Source organism: Pseudopipra pipra, chromosome Z (assembly GCF_036250125.1).
Source record: "Pseudopipra pipra isolate bDixPip1 chromosome Z, bDixPip1.hap1, whole genome shotgun sequence".
Classification (NCBI taxonomy): Eukaryota; Metazoa; Chordata; class Aves; order Passeriformes; family Pipridae; genus Pseudopipra; species Pseudopipra pipra.
The window spans coordinates 56,766,833-56,785,258 of NC_087581.1; the positions used below are offsets into that span (position 1 = coordinate 56,766,833).

Sequence of the window (18,426 nt, forward strand, 5' to 3'; positions counted from 1 at the left end):
TCTCAAAAATGCAGATCAGATGTTAAGTGTTACTAGTAAAGGATTAAATAATTAAACATGGAACATTATTATGACACTACATAAACCTCTGGTTTGCACTCTAAGTGCTAGAGAAGCCAGGTCAAAACCACAAGGAGTAATTCCTCATGCCATCTGCACTGTCAAGATTTCTTCTAGGCTTATTTTGAACATTCTTTGCTCAAGCAAAATTTTCAAGCCTTAGTTTTAATGGTGCTTCCTAAGAAAAATCAGGCATAGAAAAATTACTCTGACTTCATTGTTTCCCAGTTTCCATTCTTTCCTCCAGTCTCTTTCGAAAGACTTTGGAACTCATTGGTCATGAGGCATTATAATGTAAAATTAAATTCTTACAAACTTCATTAAGAGCCAACAGTCACATAAAAACACAGTATCAGAAACACAGGTGGAGAGAGTACCAAGATCAACAGAGCACTTCCTTTTCCACTTAATAATCTGTATAGCACCAGCTTCCTGGCAAAGCAAAATCAAAAACAAGAAAAAAAGAAGGCATATTGTGAAGTTTTGCTTCCCTCAAAAAGTTATAAATAAATAAAACAGGTGTATGGGTTTGTTTCATTTTGTTGTTTTAGTTTTTTTAATGATGCAGCCCCTGAATTTCACAGAATATATCCCAGTTTCCTGAGTAAAAACATACTCAGGAATGTATCTCAATGGAGAAGCATTACATACAAATCACAGTAAAATTTTCTGTTCAAAGAAAAGACCGCACATAATACAAGAAAACTTGTTTCCATGTTACCTGACAATATGAATCAATTATTTCACAAACAAACTGCCTTTAGATGTAAAGAGGTAACTATTTTAAGAAATTTTACAGTTATCCTGCACAAAAGCTTTTATAACCTTTTCAATACAGCAGCTTCAAGCAATCTAACACAGAAATAAAGTAACTCAACTGTTCAGAAATCTAGAATATTGTTCTAATTCATATAAAAAGTTCTACCATGGCTCTCATAGTATCATGAGAGAGCTATGGAGTCACTTGGTGTCTCTGCATTTTGCAGATCATTTTCCAATGCACAGTGAATGTGAACTGTGCTAGTGAGCTACTGGTACTGAGTTTGAATGTCAGGACTCCGTGTAACATCATATCATATCAGCTTCCTCCTTTCCTTGCTTCAGAGTGCCAGGCAGAAACAAAAAGCATCCTCGTACAACCATGCATTTAGGGCATTATCAGACTAGATCAACAGCAGAATGGCCTGAGTTGAAAGGGTTTCTCAAGATCATCTCATTCCATACCTCTTGCCCTGGAAAGGGACACCATCCAGTAGATCAGGTTCTTCAAAGACCCATCCTGGCCCTGAATGCTTCCAGGGATGGGTCATCCACAGCTTCTCTGGAACAACTGTTTCAGTGCCTCACGACCCTTATAACAAGGAATTTCTTCCTAATATCTAATTTAAACCTACTTCCTAATATCTAAGTTAAACCTACTCTCTTTCAATTTAAAGACATTGGCCCTTTTACAATTCAAAGTTGCAATGTATTCTGTTACAAGTTCCAAAACTTTTCTATCTAGTTCCAGAAAAAGCCACTGCAGCAAATTCATTAAAATATACCAGTTTAAGTTTAGCATTTTGCATCAGAAGACAATCAAGGCAGTGGCACAAATTTCCAAACCAACATGACCATAAAACTGACCAATTGAATACAGGTTACCACTGTATTCAACAAGATCATTTCCAGGAGACTTTCCTGGTTGTTGTACAGTCAACATAACATAGCTAAGTTAGCAGAGCACACTTCTTCTTGCCACAAGGCACTATCAACACAGCAAGCCTGGCCATGGTATAAAGAGGCATGATATACAGCAGAGCCATCCAAAAAGCAGTACAATATTTTTAGACAAAAACTGCCTTTGAACTGATCTAGTATTCCACTGAAACTATCATGGGCAAGGGCTGCAGCAATGGTAAGGGGTCAGAGATATGCCAGAGAAGAGGTACAGAAAGAGGTACAGAAAGATGTTCTGAAAGGGGAGAGGGAGACAGAGCCATCTCCCTGCCTCTCAATGAGACATACACTACTAATGAGCAGCTAAGAGATCACAGAAAAATTTCCTAGCATTCAGATACCCATGGCACCACCACTCAGCAGTTCTCCTGCTCCTACATTCTATGGTGAGAACATACATCCCTTGTCATTTTCTTTTCTGCTCTCAGCATTATGGCCTCCTGATCAAAACCCTGATTATGTTTTCCATCATATTCACTGAAGATTTCTCCTTCCATTTGAAAACTGTTGCCTTCTTGTAAATTTGAAATAATCCTGGGCCTCTGCCCAGACCACTGGACTTCAGAAAACCCAAACAAAGAATAAGGTAGTTAATTGGTAGAGGTATCAAGCAATACCAGCAGAGACCAAGTTCAAAAACAAACACTATTTACATCTGTTCCATGAACACGTATCACAGGATGGAAGGGAGGGGGGGAGAAATTCACAGCAATAAAAAGTTAATAAAGCATGAAGATATGCTTTTTAGTTCAGAAAATCACAGAACCACTATTCCTATCAGCCACAAAATACCACTCTACAAGTGCCCTGTACTTATGCTGACTCCCAGGCACCTGTTATTCATTGCTCAGCTCTTCAGCACACAAATCTTGGGTTTGTTCTGAGCATGGTTTACTGGCACAATCACTACTTAAAAGAATACAAGCTGTCAGGCCATGCCAAGCAGTTCTCAGGTCTTTCAGTCTTCCTCAGTACCCTACACATGAGTGCAGGTTTTACTGCTAGTGAACAACGATACGAACATGTGGGTGAGCCACAGATCTAAAAACAAAATCAAACCAACCAAACAAAAAAACTTAAAAAAAAACCAAGGCAATACACCATTATCCAGCTCCTAGTCTCAGCAGGAGAAAATAAAGGTCGGTAAGATAAGTGTTCAAAACAAGATCATAGACTATATGTGGTCCCACTTTAACATTTACTTTCAAAGCAATCCAATACATTTCAGGGATTATGTCCTGAGCTCTTACTGGGAAAAAAAGTGAAACATCTGTCGGAAAAAGCAAAACCATAAGAAGTATCCACAACGTAAGCCTTCAAAGAAGATGTTGTGTTACTGCTGATTTTCAGCTTGGAGTTTTCTGTTGTTGACAGCCAGCCACCAGAAATGGATTTACATCTCAACTCATTTCTTTTTCAGCACCAAGCAATGATCAACTTGTAATGATTTTCAGTCAAAGTTCAGCTGGTCTGCTTTTGAACAACCTTAGCAAAACATTCGAAAAGCCTTACTTACAAAGTCTACAAGACTTAATTCTTCCTAGATTTAAGACTAACATTGGACAAATGACGCAACACTCCAGAGGTAAGGGATGGAAAGTCACTTAGTTCATGACAAGCTCTGAGTTCTCCTTAAGGACAACTCTCCTATCTTTTGGAAAATTACATCAGTTAGTGCTGTAATTAGGCAAGTAAGTAAACACACATACATATCTATCTCTCTGTTTAGAAAATGTGTATTTGTAAAAATATCTAAAATTAGTGAAGAAAAAAATCCTTCAAGTATTTGGTAGCTTATGCATCATTCCCAACTTCCCTTCTATTTTGCATTACCATATTCTTCACAGTAGTTTGGAACACTAAGTAAATAGTACAACAGATTTTATTACCATCATCATCAGTAATAGCAGGAGCAGCAGCAGCACACTGCTATTGTGTTGTATCTAGAAAATTACCATTTAGGGATGAACTGGCTTTTATGGAGAAGTTGGTAACACTAAAGTGACAAGCAATTATATTAGGAGTATTTTCAATTAGTTTGGACATTTCTTTAGAGATTGACACTATAACAGAAAGCAACAGGTTACCCAACAAAATTAGTAGATTCATTAGCACAGCTTCTGTATGAATGTTCCACGTGTGAGCTATCTTCAATGAATCTTCTTTCACATATTTTCATGCTGAAGGTAAACAGACAAAAATCATTATATTTCAGAAATGTGGGCAAAAGCAGCATAGACCTTATTAAAGGCTTTTTAGTTTTGCAGTGTTCTCATGCGTCCATTTCCCAAGGCAAATAACCTTTTTGCCTGACCAGTTAAATCATAAATAAAGGACAAACAAGTAAGTTTGGGGATTTTTTTAGCCTGGAATGTTCATGGCAGCTTTACAAGGTTAAACAGAACATATTCAACAAATATCTTCTAGTGCATTAAAAGAGAAAAGGTACAAAGAAGAAAGGAATAAAATATTCACCCTGTATAATCTTTTGAACTTATTACATGTAAGGAGACTTTGGCAGGCTGCTTTCCTTGTAAACAACCTAAATTAACAAATCAGTAGGAGAACACTCTTTCAACTATTTCAAATGTTTCCATTAAAGTTGGCTGTGGTTTCCACTGTAACTAATAGGAGTAAGTTAAAAAACACAGCATTTAGCTTATGCAGCACTGCAGTCATTACAGAAAGGCCAGGAAAGCCAAAAATTAATGAGCCTGAGATTGTTGACATTTTCATGCATCTTGGCTCTACAGTCTGGCAAAATAGCTGGCAATCTGACAAGCCTGATGCCAGACAGTTAGCAGAGCTTTAAATTTGTTGAAGAACTGAAGGAGTAATGGCATTTAAAGTGAGCCACTGAGACATTAAGAAGTTAAACTGAAGTCCTACATTGCCAGCTCTATAATTCCCAACCTGTTTCAGAAGTTTAGAGGCTATCACAAGGAAAGACAAAGCAGGAAAATTCTGTAACCAAAGTGACTTGTAGAAAAGCTCAGAATTTCCCAGGGGAGAGAGGAACCCACCAATCCAAGAACGAAAAAGAAAAATAAAGATTTCCAACAATACAGAGTCAGCATTTTGGGTCTGGTAGACTTGCTAGCCCCTTGCAAGCCTGCCCCAAGAGCCTCTCCATGGAAGACCAGAAACTGTGGCTAGCCAGTCCTTCTCCCCCTCTCCTTCTCAGTCTGGTACCTCGATGTGAGGGAATACAGGCTCTTAACACTTCTTGTGCAATAAAGGTTCATAATGAACCATGCAGTGGGGAAAGGTAGCTTGAGAAACTGAGGGATTAAGACACTGCAAGCAGGAGAAGCTGACAGTACATTTCATCTGCACTCAGTGGTTCAAACAGCAACTGAAGTAGTGTAAATGCAGCCTAAAAAATCTAAAGTTAAATTACCTAAAAGCTTCCTGCATTTTTGTTTTGTTATTGCTGGTTTCTTGATTTAAAAAAAGCATGATTACAACTTGTCATTACGGGTAACACTGCAAGAACCTACGCAAAAATAAAAACTTCTAACACTACACTTCCATGTCCCAGTATGTATTTTTTTTTTCAGTTTTGATTTTAAGTTAGTTTAAGTTACATGCATAGAATTCTCTTGTTCCAAAAACACTGACCATGTTTCAAGAAAACCAGCCTTTTTAATTCCACAAAAGCAATAGGCCTTTTCAAATCTGAAATTTAGGTCTCCCTATGCAATTTCACCTTATTTAATATAGTAGTTTAAAGATGGAGCCTATTGACATGTATACTTTATTCATTAATAATAAAACAAGTCTGGATCCAAGTCTGAAGCAAGCAGATGAGAAAAGTGAGTTTAAAAAAAAAAGCTAAGTTCTGCACCAAGTGAAGTCAAGTGAATTCTTCAATTGATTTTTAATGAAAGCAGGCTCAGTACCCAGGCATCTCCCAGAAGTTAAAAGAAGAAGTTCTTGTGTTTCTCAGTCCATGCCACAATGCCATATCCTGTCACTTACAGCTATGAATTTTAGCTTTTTTTTTTCAGAAATAAAAAATAATTTTAAAAAATCAGTTAAATTAAGGTATTGCTCTAATTTATTATGGTAAAACAGAATACACAACAGAATGCTCATTCTAAATTATATTTAGCATTAACATAAAAGCAGATACCTCCTATCAGACAAAACTTCTTTAAAGAGTACATACTCTTCTTAAAAGATAGATTCTCTGTAGTTTATCTTCAACTGAATGTAAGCAAAAATACAGTTAACAAAGCTTCCAGTATTTCCTAAAAACTATGAGGAAAATGGTTAAATTTTCAATTGAAGCATTCTAGTGTATTATCAACTTCTGCCATACATGGTAGAAGAATAGAGTTGTGTTTACACATTCAGAAAACTTCAGTGTATTTTAACATTATAACACCCTATGCAAAAAGGCAGTTTGCAAACAGTGTTCTGTTCAGAAGCCTTCATGATGCTGCTTCACTGTAAGAGCACTATAAATGCTACACTACACTCTAGTGTCCTTTTTCTGAATAGCAGCACTTTTGTTGAACACACTGGTTTTTGCTCTAGCACCAATATTTTTAAAAAGTAGTCAATTGGTTTCCTGGTATAATATAACACAATAATGTATTTTAAAACATTATACCTGCTATTTAACTGTAAAAGGTTATTATATTTCATCAAAACATGTTGATTTTTACTGAATACAGAATATTTCATTTATTTAACCAGGCATCAAGTTCATTAAGCCATTCTAAAGCTTTTCAGGGATACTGGAAGATGCTGCTTTTAAGGTAGGTAATCCATTAAGCACAAGTGCTTTTTAAATGCTGAATATAGCAGTCACCACATCAAACTTCAGAACCATATTGATTTGTACCACTCAAGGCACTTTGCAGGCTGCATGTCTTGAGAATAATACCTTACAATAATGCCTGCTTTTAAATAAGAAAGCTAGAAGTCCACTGCATAGATGAAACTTTCTTATGTAACTTGAAAACACTATTTTTATAACTAATGAAGTATATTTAACAAGCATGTTTGTAAAACTTAATAAAAACAAGGTTAGACTGCACCCGAGTACCTCATTGAGAGACTGACAGGAATAAGAAGGACCGCAACAGTTAAGATTTTGCACTGAGGAAAACAGCATTGCTTGATCTGAAAGGCCACTGGTATTAACTTATGCAGAACACAGCAGTACAAAGTCATAAACAGACCCATAAAATAACTCAGAATTGGACAGATTTGGACTGAAAGCAGGACTAATTTCAAAGGACTTGAGCCCCCTGATCTGAGCGTTCTTATAGGTTCACCAGGCAATGAGCATTTAACCCCTCTCACAAAGCGCGATTCATTTTTCTGAAGCTGAAACACAGCTACACTCTCGTTGACAGGATACACTTGACATCTTCTCCCACTAGGGGATGCTGCTGGTCCCTGCTCAGCCCGCTGCCCACCTTTGCTGCAGGGTGGTTCCTTCGCTGACAGTGCTGCATGGGTTCGTTCAGCCCTGGGCACAGAGCTTTCAATGTGCTGAGTTTCAGGAGTTTCCTCATGACTAGACAGATGTCAACGTCTCTCTGAGTGGCAGCTCTAACCTACAGCAGTACAGCAATTGCTCCATCCACCTGGCTTCACCTGCTGGCTGTGTAAGTCTTCACCCTGCCAACCTGGGCACCAGGAGCATGTTCAACAGCTTTGCACGCAGCATAAACCCCCACGAAAACCTCTCCTACTTTGAACTGTCAACTGTTTGAGGTCAACAGCCCAGGCAGCTCTCTTTGTTGGTTCTGTAGACCTATTCCTCCAGTCTGTATCTTCCCAGCTTGACTACCAGGATATTGTAGAAAACTGCCAAACGTTCCCTTAGTATTCCTATCCACTCAGAAAAATGTAACCACCCCTGCTCCAAAAGCTGTCATCATGGTTAGATACTGTTAAATCCATTAACCAGTCTGTCAAAGAAGGTGGGCACTTCTATGCCCACTTGTTTTAGTGGTACATGACTTTAGTCCTCTGATACTGCCCTTACTAAATTTCTCCTCTGACTCCTCTCCAAACAGCTACATAATCTGTACTTGCAAACAGGAACTGAACACAAAACCAAAACAGTTGCTCATAGCAGAATTATATTAAAGGATAACTAACTTAACAGGGTTTGACAGATTATATCCACTGTACCATTATAAACATCAAAAATATTACTAAACCAGTTCTAAGCTTTAAGATATTTAGGTGTCTAGATCCCTTTAAAACTACTTGAGTTTAAAACACATTCACCAGCATCCCTGCTTCAGTTTTGTCAGGCATGAAGGGGCTATACATATAAGTAGGCTTGTTGTACACTGTGGGTTTTCTTTTAACCTACTTGAAGATGGCATATTCTAAAAGCCACTTAAAATCTACTTAATGTACTGCATTAGCTGCCTGCTTTCTCATATATTACGGCTGTTAAAAGAACTTAGATGTTCATGAAGAATTGACATAGATCTCCAGGAGAATCAGCATATGTGTTATTTTAATGAAGAAATTCCCTATTAGAGGGTACAATTAACATGCTCTTCTATTAAAGATAGCAAAACACATTTAAACTCTAAGGATTTTACAGGCTGAAAACTTTATTTGATGAAAACGCTAACAAAGAGAGTTTCTAAAGTTTCTGAATCAAATTCTAATAAACACAGAGAAAAAAATTAAAGGGCTTATTCCCGAATTGCTCAAGTGTAATATTGAATTCAGAACTATAAGGAAAAATTAATTCCATACATTATAAAACTGAAGTGGACCACTACTATTGTTCCATACGCATAACAAACCATAAGAACCCCCAAATCACCCTTTTTTGAGAATTCTTCTTTATAAATTACCACCCACTTGATTTACCATTTTATAGTCATTAGAAATATGTGTTAACAAAACTAGACTTATCTCTGATTAACTTTTCTGGCAGTGGATTTCCTCAGACTGTTTAGCTTCCTTAATAAGCCTATAAACTCTAGGTGCTTTTTGGGTAAGGTGTATTTTCTTTCCACTATCTGATATGAGCATCAAAATACAGAATTCTTGAATATTTCACATCCATTCCAATTTGATCCATTTATTCTCTCCCTAGTGCACAATTCACCTATTTTCAAATTCATTAAACTGGACTTCTGAAATAAACAGAAATGTTGAAGTGCTGGTACTAAACAGAAATATAGGGAAGAATGCCTATTTTATGATACCATAAGAAAAAAAAAATTTATACGCAATATTGTAAGGGTGTACAAGCAGATACTGTTAATTCATACAAGTGTGCATTTAAAGGCAATCCTTCTAAAATGTAAGAAGCATGCTCACTCAATTTTATTTAACATTTCTAACCTTTTGGTTGACTGCTTAAAAAGGAAAAAAGGTCAAAAAAACCTCTCAAAAATTGTATTATCAATTATTAATATATCAACAATTAAGAAAAACATGTAGAAAGAAATAAAGATGAGCCACAGTAAGTATTCAACTACTCATTAGGTAAGAAAAATTCATGTTAATTTTACAGCATAATCTACTATCTGCTACTGTTGTGTCAGAAGAGCCAGGACTTATTTGATCCATTTTTACACAGCTCAGTAAGACAAAAATGCTCAGCATTTTTATACAGAGAGGACATATTCCCCTTCATGTGACTAAGCTAATACAGGTGGACATTCATAAGGAGCTAAACTTGAGATTAAATAAAAATCACCTGTTACAGACAGTTTGCAAGTCTTCAATATTGATATGCTCAATAGATTTAGGAACTCAGGACATGAATTTAAAAAGAAATTCTTATCATAAATTTTAGCCATCATCAGTGTAACTCATAAATGCTATGTAGAAAGATGGAGGAAAAAATAGCTGAGGACTTTGTCTTAGAAGCCAAAGGAGAGCTTTGCAACTACTACACTGACACATCCAGGAGTCTGAAGTTGGATTATTTGTTCCAAGAAAAAAGCATTACAGACTGATGAAAAACATTTCAGCAGAGCTTGCGAAGCAAAAGTACCACTCTGGTAAAGCTATAAAAGTGCCAAGTAAAAACTGCATCCCCTGCTCAGAACACCGTTTGACTTTAAAGAAACGAGAATATGACACACAAGTGCATCGCAAAGGCTAAATCTGGATGGCAGATGAGATGGTGGAATGAAATACAGTCACTATAAGGAAGAGAGAAGACTCCAACAACCACTTTCCACAGCTGAAATGGAAAACAAAAAAAAATTCATAAATGAGAGACAACCAAAAAAACAGGTGGATGAAGTCAAAGCACTCTGATAATCCAGCCTCAGGGTAGTCAGGAAAAAAACCAAACATCTAAGACATTCTAGGCATACAGTTTCAAGAAGGGAAGGAGGTTTGAGTGGTGCACCTGAAATCACAGGAAAGCTTGTTTCTTTTAAAAAGTGAAACTCAGACAGAGGCAAAAACAAAAGAATAAGGAAAAAAACCAGGATAACTGAAAAGAATCTGACTGAAGACAACATTAGTCACAGGAGGTGAAGACAAGCTCTGTAGTACTTTTACATCATAAACAATGCTAAAATATGTCAGAGCTGGGTCTTCTCAAAAGGAGACAGCACTGCAGGTGAAATTCACCTATGCCAATATCAGATGTAAGCCTCAGAAAATACATGAAAAATCACTGGATTTGCTGCACTTAAATCAACTTTTATTTGGGTATATGGATAACAGCCTTCAGCTCTCACCTAATTTTCTAACCCCCACAGAGTGAAAAGTAAAGTTTCTTTTTTTAGGTTTTTGCTTTGTGTTATGTTTATAAAAATCAATGGCAATTCTTGTAAAGTAACCACTGGTATTTTTAGTATTCTTTATGATTAAATTGGGGAGGTTTGATCAATGTTGAAACATCTTTGGCTTCCCTTATAATACACTACCATCCCCAAGGCAAAGTTGCACTTGGTGTAATTACAGAAAAGCCAATCAAAGGTACTAGAGTCACTTTAATTAACAAGATTATTCTTTGCTGCAGTTCTTGTCTCTGGTTGTGTTTCTCTTAGCCTACAGTTGTCTATAGTCAAAACTATGTGGCCAGTTATATTCTTTTTCTTTTTTTTAATGCCAGATCAAAATGCATGCTAACCAAGTCAGCTGAGGCACAAAATAAGCGGCCTAAAAAGGTCTCTACTCATTAATCTGAACACAACATAATAAGAAATTAATAAATACCTTTGAAATTTAGCCAAACAGAAATAAGTAACATTGAAGTCACAAAATTTTTAATTCACCAACAGTTCTGGCACCACTCATTACTGTTAATACAGGCTAAAGAAAGAGCAGCATGAGAAACTACTGCACATACAGCAACTGCTACATGCAGACCAAAATTTAACAATGTTAGCTTTATATTTATAACTCTAACCAAGAGAAGACACAGAATTTAGTGTGCAACCAACAATCATTTAAAGCAACATTAATAAAAGCATGTTAAGATTATAAGAGGCACTGAACTTCAAAACTAATGCTTGGTAATTTTTCCACTTAGCTTCTCTTCTTAAAATGTGGTACACATTATTTATATCCTGTTCATCAATTTCAAACAAGTTACATCTTAATCTTTTTTACTGCATCCAAGCTGGCTAAGAATGTATAAATCAAGTATCAAAAAAGAATACAGTCATGGGAACAGAGCCCTTCTTGCCATTCGCATTTGCTATGGGGCTGACAAAGCCCCAGAGAAGGGTCAGACATCTGATCTACACCAAGGTCTCTCTTACTTTCTCAACTGCCTATATACCTATGCTAATGAAAATGGATACATATTTACATCTCTGCCCCTAGATATTAACTTATTTATATAAAAATCACCCAACAACAGGAATAAACACTTATTTTACATTCACAGTAAGATGAGAAATCTTTGCCAAATACTTCTAGTTATTTTTTGAAAAAATTCAACCTATGGGTGAAAAGGCCCATAACTATTTTATCAGGCTTATCTGTGTTGAAAGCAGCTTACATAAGCCTCATTCCAATTAAGGAATTGGGGGATGAGGGGAAATCAGTGGATGTTGTTTACCTCAGCTGCAGTAATCCTTCTGACAGTGTCAGCCTCCCATAACATCCTCCTAGACAAGCTGATCAAGTACCACTTAGATAAACTGGCAGGGAGGAGAACTGGTTCAACAGCTGGGTGCTGCAGGCAGGACCAGAGGGACAAAGTCCAGTTGGAGGCAAGCTGCTAGTGGAGTATTCCAGGCACTGATATTGGGGCGAACACTAAACCCCTTCATTACTGACCTGGATGATGGAACAGAGTGCACCCTTAGCAGGATCACAGCCAACAGAGTAGCGAGTACATGGCTGTGCAGCCATCAGAGGTGCAACCAATGATAAATGAACCCTTCAAGAAAAGGTGGTTCAGGAAACAATGCAGGAAAATCACCAGTGTTATCACAAAGGAAGATGGACTTATTTCAATACAAAGGGGACTGGAAGAGGGACTTTGCTTTAGATAAACTGCTCTATGGGTCAACTGTTTGTCTAAATGGTCTCCCCTAAGAAAATCCATAGAGATTATTATCTCCCTGACCCAGCCAGACTAGCATGGAGAAAGTATTTATGTGACTCAGCACAGTACAAAAGCTGAGCAAATGCCAAATGAGCTCTGAAAAGAGCAATGAGCTCAAGCTGGGTTCAACCCATGCACTCCTTTACAGTAATTTAAGAAGCACAGTGATAGCTAGCATATAGATACCAGTAATCACATTTCTATGATGATTCAATATCCTCTGTAGACTGCAACTCTCATATTGTGATTCTATTATTATTTTAGTATACTGCTAAATTAAAATTCATGTAACAGCAGATATCTTCTATTAAACTTTCAATCTTTCCCCATTGGTACATCCAGAAGAACCTTACCAGGGAATACTGGCATCTGGCAGGACAGACCTTGACAGGCTGGAAGGAATTTCATGAAATTTCAGCAAAGTCCTGCATAGGAGGAAGAACAACCTCAGGCACCAATACACTCTATGGAACCACTTAATACCAAATTATGAGATAGAGTCACTCCCTCCTGAAATCCTGCAAGATCCCTTCCAGTGACACAGTGAACCCACCTCTCCCAGTGAAGGAAAATAATTACTGGCACAACCTTGGTTTTAGTTGCTGATAAATTAAGACGTTTCATCTGTTCCACCTCATCCTTTCTGTCTCCTGATGATGCACAAATTTAGCTCCTTCTAAACTCTGCAGAATCACCTTATTTATCCACGTAAAACATGCAGGTTTGATATGCAGATTCTCAGATACAGGCAATTGTAAACCCACTCTATGCATTTAACTACACTGGACATGAGTAAATTCAGAAAAAATATTCCTCTGATTTAGCAGTCTTTAAAAGGGCTAATAACATTTTAAAAAATTTGCACTTGATACATCACTTAAGAACCTGGAACAATAAAACTCAATCAACTGATGCCTGTCACCTAACCTTGTGCAGTTTTTTTTCTTTTTTTTCAATGCAAACAGAATAGGAAATGCATGAAACCTTTTAGAAAAATATCCTACAGAACTGTAAGTCACCTCTTAGAAGTCAAAGACCCACAGGAAAATATAGTTTCAGTTACATAAGAAGTTTATTTATTTATTGATTACAAATCAATACTTTCAGGGATTGAAAAACTGCAATAAACTTAGAGCAGTGAAATTAAATGCCTTTAAAGTTCATTTCTAAGAACATAAAAGAAATCAAAGACTATGAAGCTATTTTCTTGCAACAGGCACTGCTAATGCATGCTAATTAATATTTATAATTCATGTTTGCATCTAAATACCATAGCAGTGTGCTATAAAGAAACTGCATATATTTATTGTGTTGAAAAAAGCCCACATGGCTTCTTCAGACTCAATCTTTATATGATTTAACAGAATTATTAACAAATATGTGACACTTATGTAAGAACACTACATTTTTCCTCAAAGTATGAAGCAGCACTCTGTCATCTTATGTCATTATCAATTTACCAATGCTATCAAGAGCCCTCAGACAGTACCCAGATTCAGTAGAATATCTGTAATATTTTAGATATGGGTAAAGGAAACATTTGTATTAAAGGATAAAAGTTATTCCTTCTCTTCCCCTCCCCTTGAAATACAAATACAGTACAGCAGCATATATAATAGAGACCCTGAGAACACACCAATTTTTATTATCCTAACTTTACAACATAACTCAGTCCTGCAAACAAAGAGGACTGTTTCCAGTGGGGATCTGTGATGGCATACAGGAGACCTAGAAATCCCCAGAGATCATAAATTATATTCAGTTTAAAATCTTAATTTCTCCTGAAAACATTTCCCAGAAGTTCTCCTACTACAATAAAATTCTGCATATGCACAATCAAGATCTGTGGCAAGAAATCATTAAGGTTCTTGTTTAAGGCTCTTGTATTACCAAAAGGTTCTTTCCTTAACTCCACACAATGTATCTAGAAAACAGTGAAATCTGACCCACAGAAGGACAATGTTTCAAAATGTTATATTACTTTCAGTGTCACACCACAAAATCAAATTGTTGTCCTACATTACTTCAGTTGTGGGGCCTGCCTCATTTTGGTTTTCAAGTTAACAGCAACTAGGAAACTATATTCAGCGTATTCTCCTATTTAAATGTTTGGGTGTGGGGCTTTAACTTCTAAAAACAAATAGTCAGCTATGAAAGCCTTAAGAAGTTATCAATTCAAAGTTTATCACCACCGACCTTTTGGTTTTGGCAAACAGAGTATGTATTAAATTGTATCCTCAAGAATAAACCAGCATAAAGTCAACTGCATATACTTCACTTGCATCAGCTGTTTGCCATCTCAAACACCAACTACAAGCTGGGTAATTTCACACTTTTTTTTTTTTTAAACTGGCACTTACATACAAACACCTTCAAAATGTAAAATCTCATTATCTTATTTCACTCAAATTCTCTACCATAAGCTATTTCAAATAGTTGTATTTTCTCCACAACCATCATAGGCAATAGAAAGTCTCAAATACTTAATAGTTAGAAACATTCTGTTCCTTCAGGATACTGAAGTCACTCATATTATCCAAAATGAAAACTTATCTACTATACACCTACATTTCTATTGACATTTTGACTGCCAGAGTACTTGGTTAAAAAATTGTCAATCAGGTGTCTTGACATATTTTTTAAAAAGTCAGAACCTGAAGTCAGTCCCCATGAGGAACCATCATAAAGAGAACCCATTCTTCCATGCTTTTGCATTGAATTCAGATCATCATGACAACTAAGTCACAGTCATTAAGGTGCTAACAGTAAAAATCTATAGTTCAGGAAACGAGTGAGTCAGATAAACATACCCGGCCCCAGCCAACAGGATAACATTTCTTCCCATGATGTACCCTAAGTCACAGCCTTACTCTACTCAGCACTTCTGCACTTCTACTCCAAGTCATGCCACAGAACGTCATGCTCATTGAAAATCATAACTTAGTTATATTCCCGAGGAAGAGAATGGAGAAGATACACTGCAAAAATACACTGTGTGCACAATTTACTCGTAGTCACCTCCACCAAAACTTCAATTAAAAAATGCCACTTCCTTTTTTTTTCTTAAAAAGTAAGCAACTCTGTTGTCTTTTCATCCTCCTTGGTTTTTCTGCCCCTACATTTCCTTCAGTGTCTGTGCTCATTGTACCCATGCTCTTCACAGCAGGTGTAATTCATTCACAGCTCTTCAGAAAGCCAACTACTACGTGGTATTGAGGAGCTGAGTAAATACTTTCCATCAGATTTACCACAAAAGTCTATTTTAGAAACCATTTCTGAAGGTGACTGATCAGAGAATCTGTCCAAAATTGAAGGAACTAGGGTAGAGGTCATGAAACACAATGACAAAAAAAACTCAACAGTAATGAACAGTACACTATTGGCATTTTGAAAGAGCCCAAGGTTAAACACCTCCATAAAGAATGACAGTGGGTTAACTCTCATTCAGTGGTTTCTTGACGTGTCAGGACTAGAAATGGAAAGCAGAAAACAACTAAAAATAAAAATCTTCAACAAATAAAACTGTTTGTGTGAACAGAAGCTACAATTAAAAATATGGTTAGTGGACCCTTACAAAAAGTAGAAGAAGAATTGGCATGGCTTTTGCAAAAGGAAATCCTACTTTTCAAAACTATTTAAGATCTCTGAAAGAGTCAATAAATACAGCGGTGAGGGTGCTGTAGTTGTCAAAATCAACTTTGGCTTTCCAAAATACTTCCCAAAATCCCTTACCAAAAGGTTACAAGGAAGCTAAGCAGCCATAGCATGAGGAACGGTCCTATAAGCAGAAGAACATTAGCCAAGGTTCAATCTGGCTGGCTCACTCATATCTTATATACTATGTGAAGAAGAGGAAGGTAGAAATCATAACAAAAATAAAACAAAAGGTAATTCCCTCCACTCTGGGGTTTGTAGGCCTGGGGTGTCTTCCTGCCAGCCTGATGTTGCTGACACAAGAACTTTACATGGGTTCAAGGGGGACTGGAGAAATTCACACCAAAAAAAAAAACCAAAAAAACCCTATGTCTACTGCAGCATACAAATACACACAACACCACATCCAGTTCAAGAAGTTATTTGAGCTACAAATCACTGGAGAAAAAAAAAGGGCAGCAAAAAGCAAGTGTCCTGCATCTGTTCTTTGGGCTTCAGCTACTGACTATGACTACTTTTTTCAACAGTGAACACTTAAAAATATTATGACTTGCACAGTACATATTTTTTAATGACAACTTATATACAGGAATCTTACAAAAAATAAGCTTCTGAACTCTGACACTTTAGCAAAATTACATGTCTTTCTACTTGTTTCACCAATTAACAGAAACAGAAGAAATCAGTGTAGGTGCGGGGAATCTTTTCCTTTGGCTGTTATGCACAGTGAAGGAACATCTGACATCCTGCCACTCACTCTAATAAAAGGACATATGTACAAAGACATAAAATCAGGTTATGAGATATTTCCATAACACCAGAAGTGACTGCCTGCTTTAGAGAGATACCCGAATTCACAACAAGTTATATTAACCCCTCCATGCCCCGGTGCTTGAATGGCTTTCAAAATTAGCTGTAAAGTTGTTAGATAAGGCTAGTTTCTCGTTTTCTTTTCACAAAGCACCAAGGACTGCCCAGCCCTGCTGAAGTCTCTGCGTGGCACTGGGGCGATGCACCTTCCCCCTCCCACCTCATCTTTTGCTCTTCAGGTGTGTTCGTACAGAGAAAAGGTGTAGCACTCCCTGCCGAGCCTCTATATATTCCTTGCCACACTCCGTCATTCCCCCTCCATAACAAAGTTACTTCACGTCATGATTTTGTTACACACGAGGTGCGCACATGCTCTCAGGACACGATGCCTTCAGGACAAGAGGCAATGCGCAGAAACTGATGCACAGGAAGTTCCACCTGAACATGAGAAAGAACTTCTTTGCTCTCCACTGGAACAGACTGCCCAGAGAAGCTGTGGAGTCTCCCTCACTGGGGATGTCCAAGGGCCATCTGGACACAATCCCGTGCCACGTGCTCTGGGATGACCCTGCTGGAGCGGGGAGGTGGGACCACATGCCCTCCGTGGTGCCCCCCAGCCCGGCCCATCTGTGACTGTGCGATGCCACACGCGCTGCTGGGCGGGCGGGCCCCCGCTGACACCGACCCGCTCGGTGCGGGTGTCCCCGGGGGCGGCTCCGGCCCCGCCGCGACACCGCCCCGCGCCCGCCCCGTGGCCTCGGCGCGGCCCCGCGTCCCCGTCACCTGCAGCGCCCGCACTCGGGCCGCCTCTCGCAGCGCTCCACCGGCAGCTCCCAAAGCCCCTCGCAGCCCTCCTCCTCCTCTCCCGGGGCCGGGGCCGGGTCCCCCCCGCCGCTCCCCTCCATTGCCGGCCCGCCCGAGCCGCGCGGCCGCCGCCCGCCAGGGGGCTCCAGGAGGGCGCCAGAGGAAGGGGGGCGCGCGCCTCCCGCGCTCACGTGTTGGGAGGCGGCACCGCCCCTTCCCTGGGCTCGCCCAATGGGGGCGCGCGGAGCGCCGTCCAATGGGGAGGCTCCGAGGGGAGCCTCGCCATGCCCGGAGCGGCCGGCAGGGGGCGCTGTGGGCGCGCGGCGCTCCCGGAGAGTGGCGATCCTTCCCGGAAACCGCCGGGAACGAGGAAGGGGGGCCTGGGGTCCGCTGCCGCTGCTCTCATCACTGCCCTCACCTGTACGGGTATTGCTGCCGAGAGAGAGCGAGATATCAGCCAAGGGCTGGAGCCCCCAGCGCCCCACCGAGCGCGGATAATCAGCTTCTGGTGCTGGTGCCCTTGGAGGTGGAGATTGAAATTCAGTAGCGTTTTTTAATTAAAAAAACCACGAACTTCTGGTCGTTAAGTGATTATCTGACCGTTTTAATTGGTATTTTGTTCCAAGTGGTGCAGAGTAGGGGTTTGAGAGTTCCCATGCCCGTGGATCCCTTTTACCCTCCCTTGGGCTCTAGGACAGTTCCTGCAATACATGCATAAATGTAAGTCTATACTGTGATAATTAAGGTAGATCTGTTAATAAGGTGCTGATATTGGAGTCTGTTATACAGTACAATAAAATTCAACTTCAAAGTCATTGCCGTTTACATTAGAAATCTACTGAAATACAGTAACCAGTAAA

General features: G+C 38.8%; 1 protein-coding gene across 4 annotated transcripts in view; it reads right to left on the reverse strand.

The window, feature by feature from the left end:
- DTWD2 (DTW domain containing 2) overlaps positions 1-17,686 on the reverse strand; it is a 77,928-nt gene extending 60,242 nt beyond the window's left edge. Inside the window, exons 1-2 of one of the 4 annotated variants that reach the window (XM_064642627.1) lie at positions 17,546-17,686; positions 12,652-12,723 (exon numbers count right to left, since the gene is read on the reverse strand). In XM_064642627.1, the coding sequence (XP_064498697.1) occupies positions 12,652-12,723; positions 17,546-17,667 (194 nt within the window). In that variant the 5' untranslated portion in view covers positions 17,668-17,686. Of the gene's footprint in view, positions 1-1,284; positions 3,621-12,651; positions 12,724-16,989; positions 17,409-17,545 lie in introns of those variants that run through there. The other 3 variants (XM_064642628.1, XM_064642630.1, XM_064642629.1) reach the window with 3 other exon arrangements.
- Between the last annotated feature and the right edge of the window lie 740 nt (positions 17,687-18,426).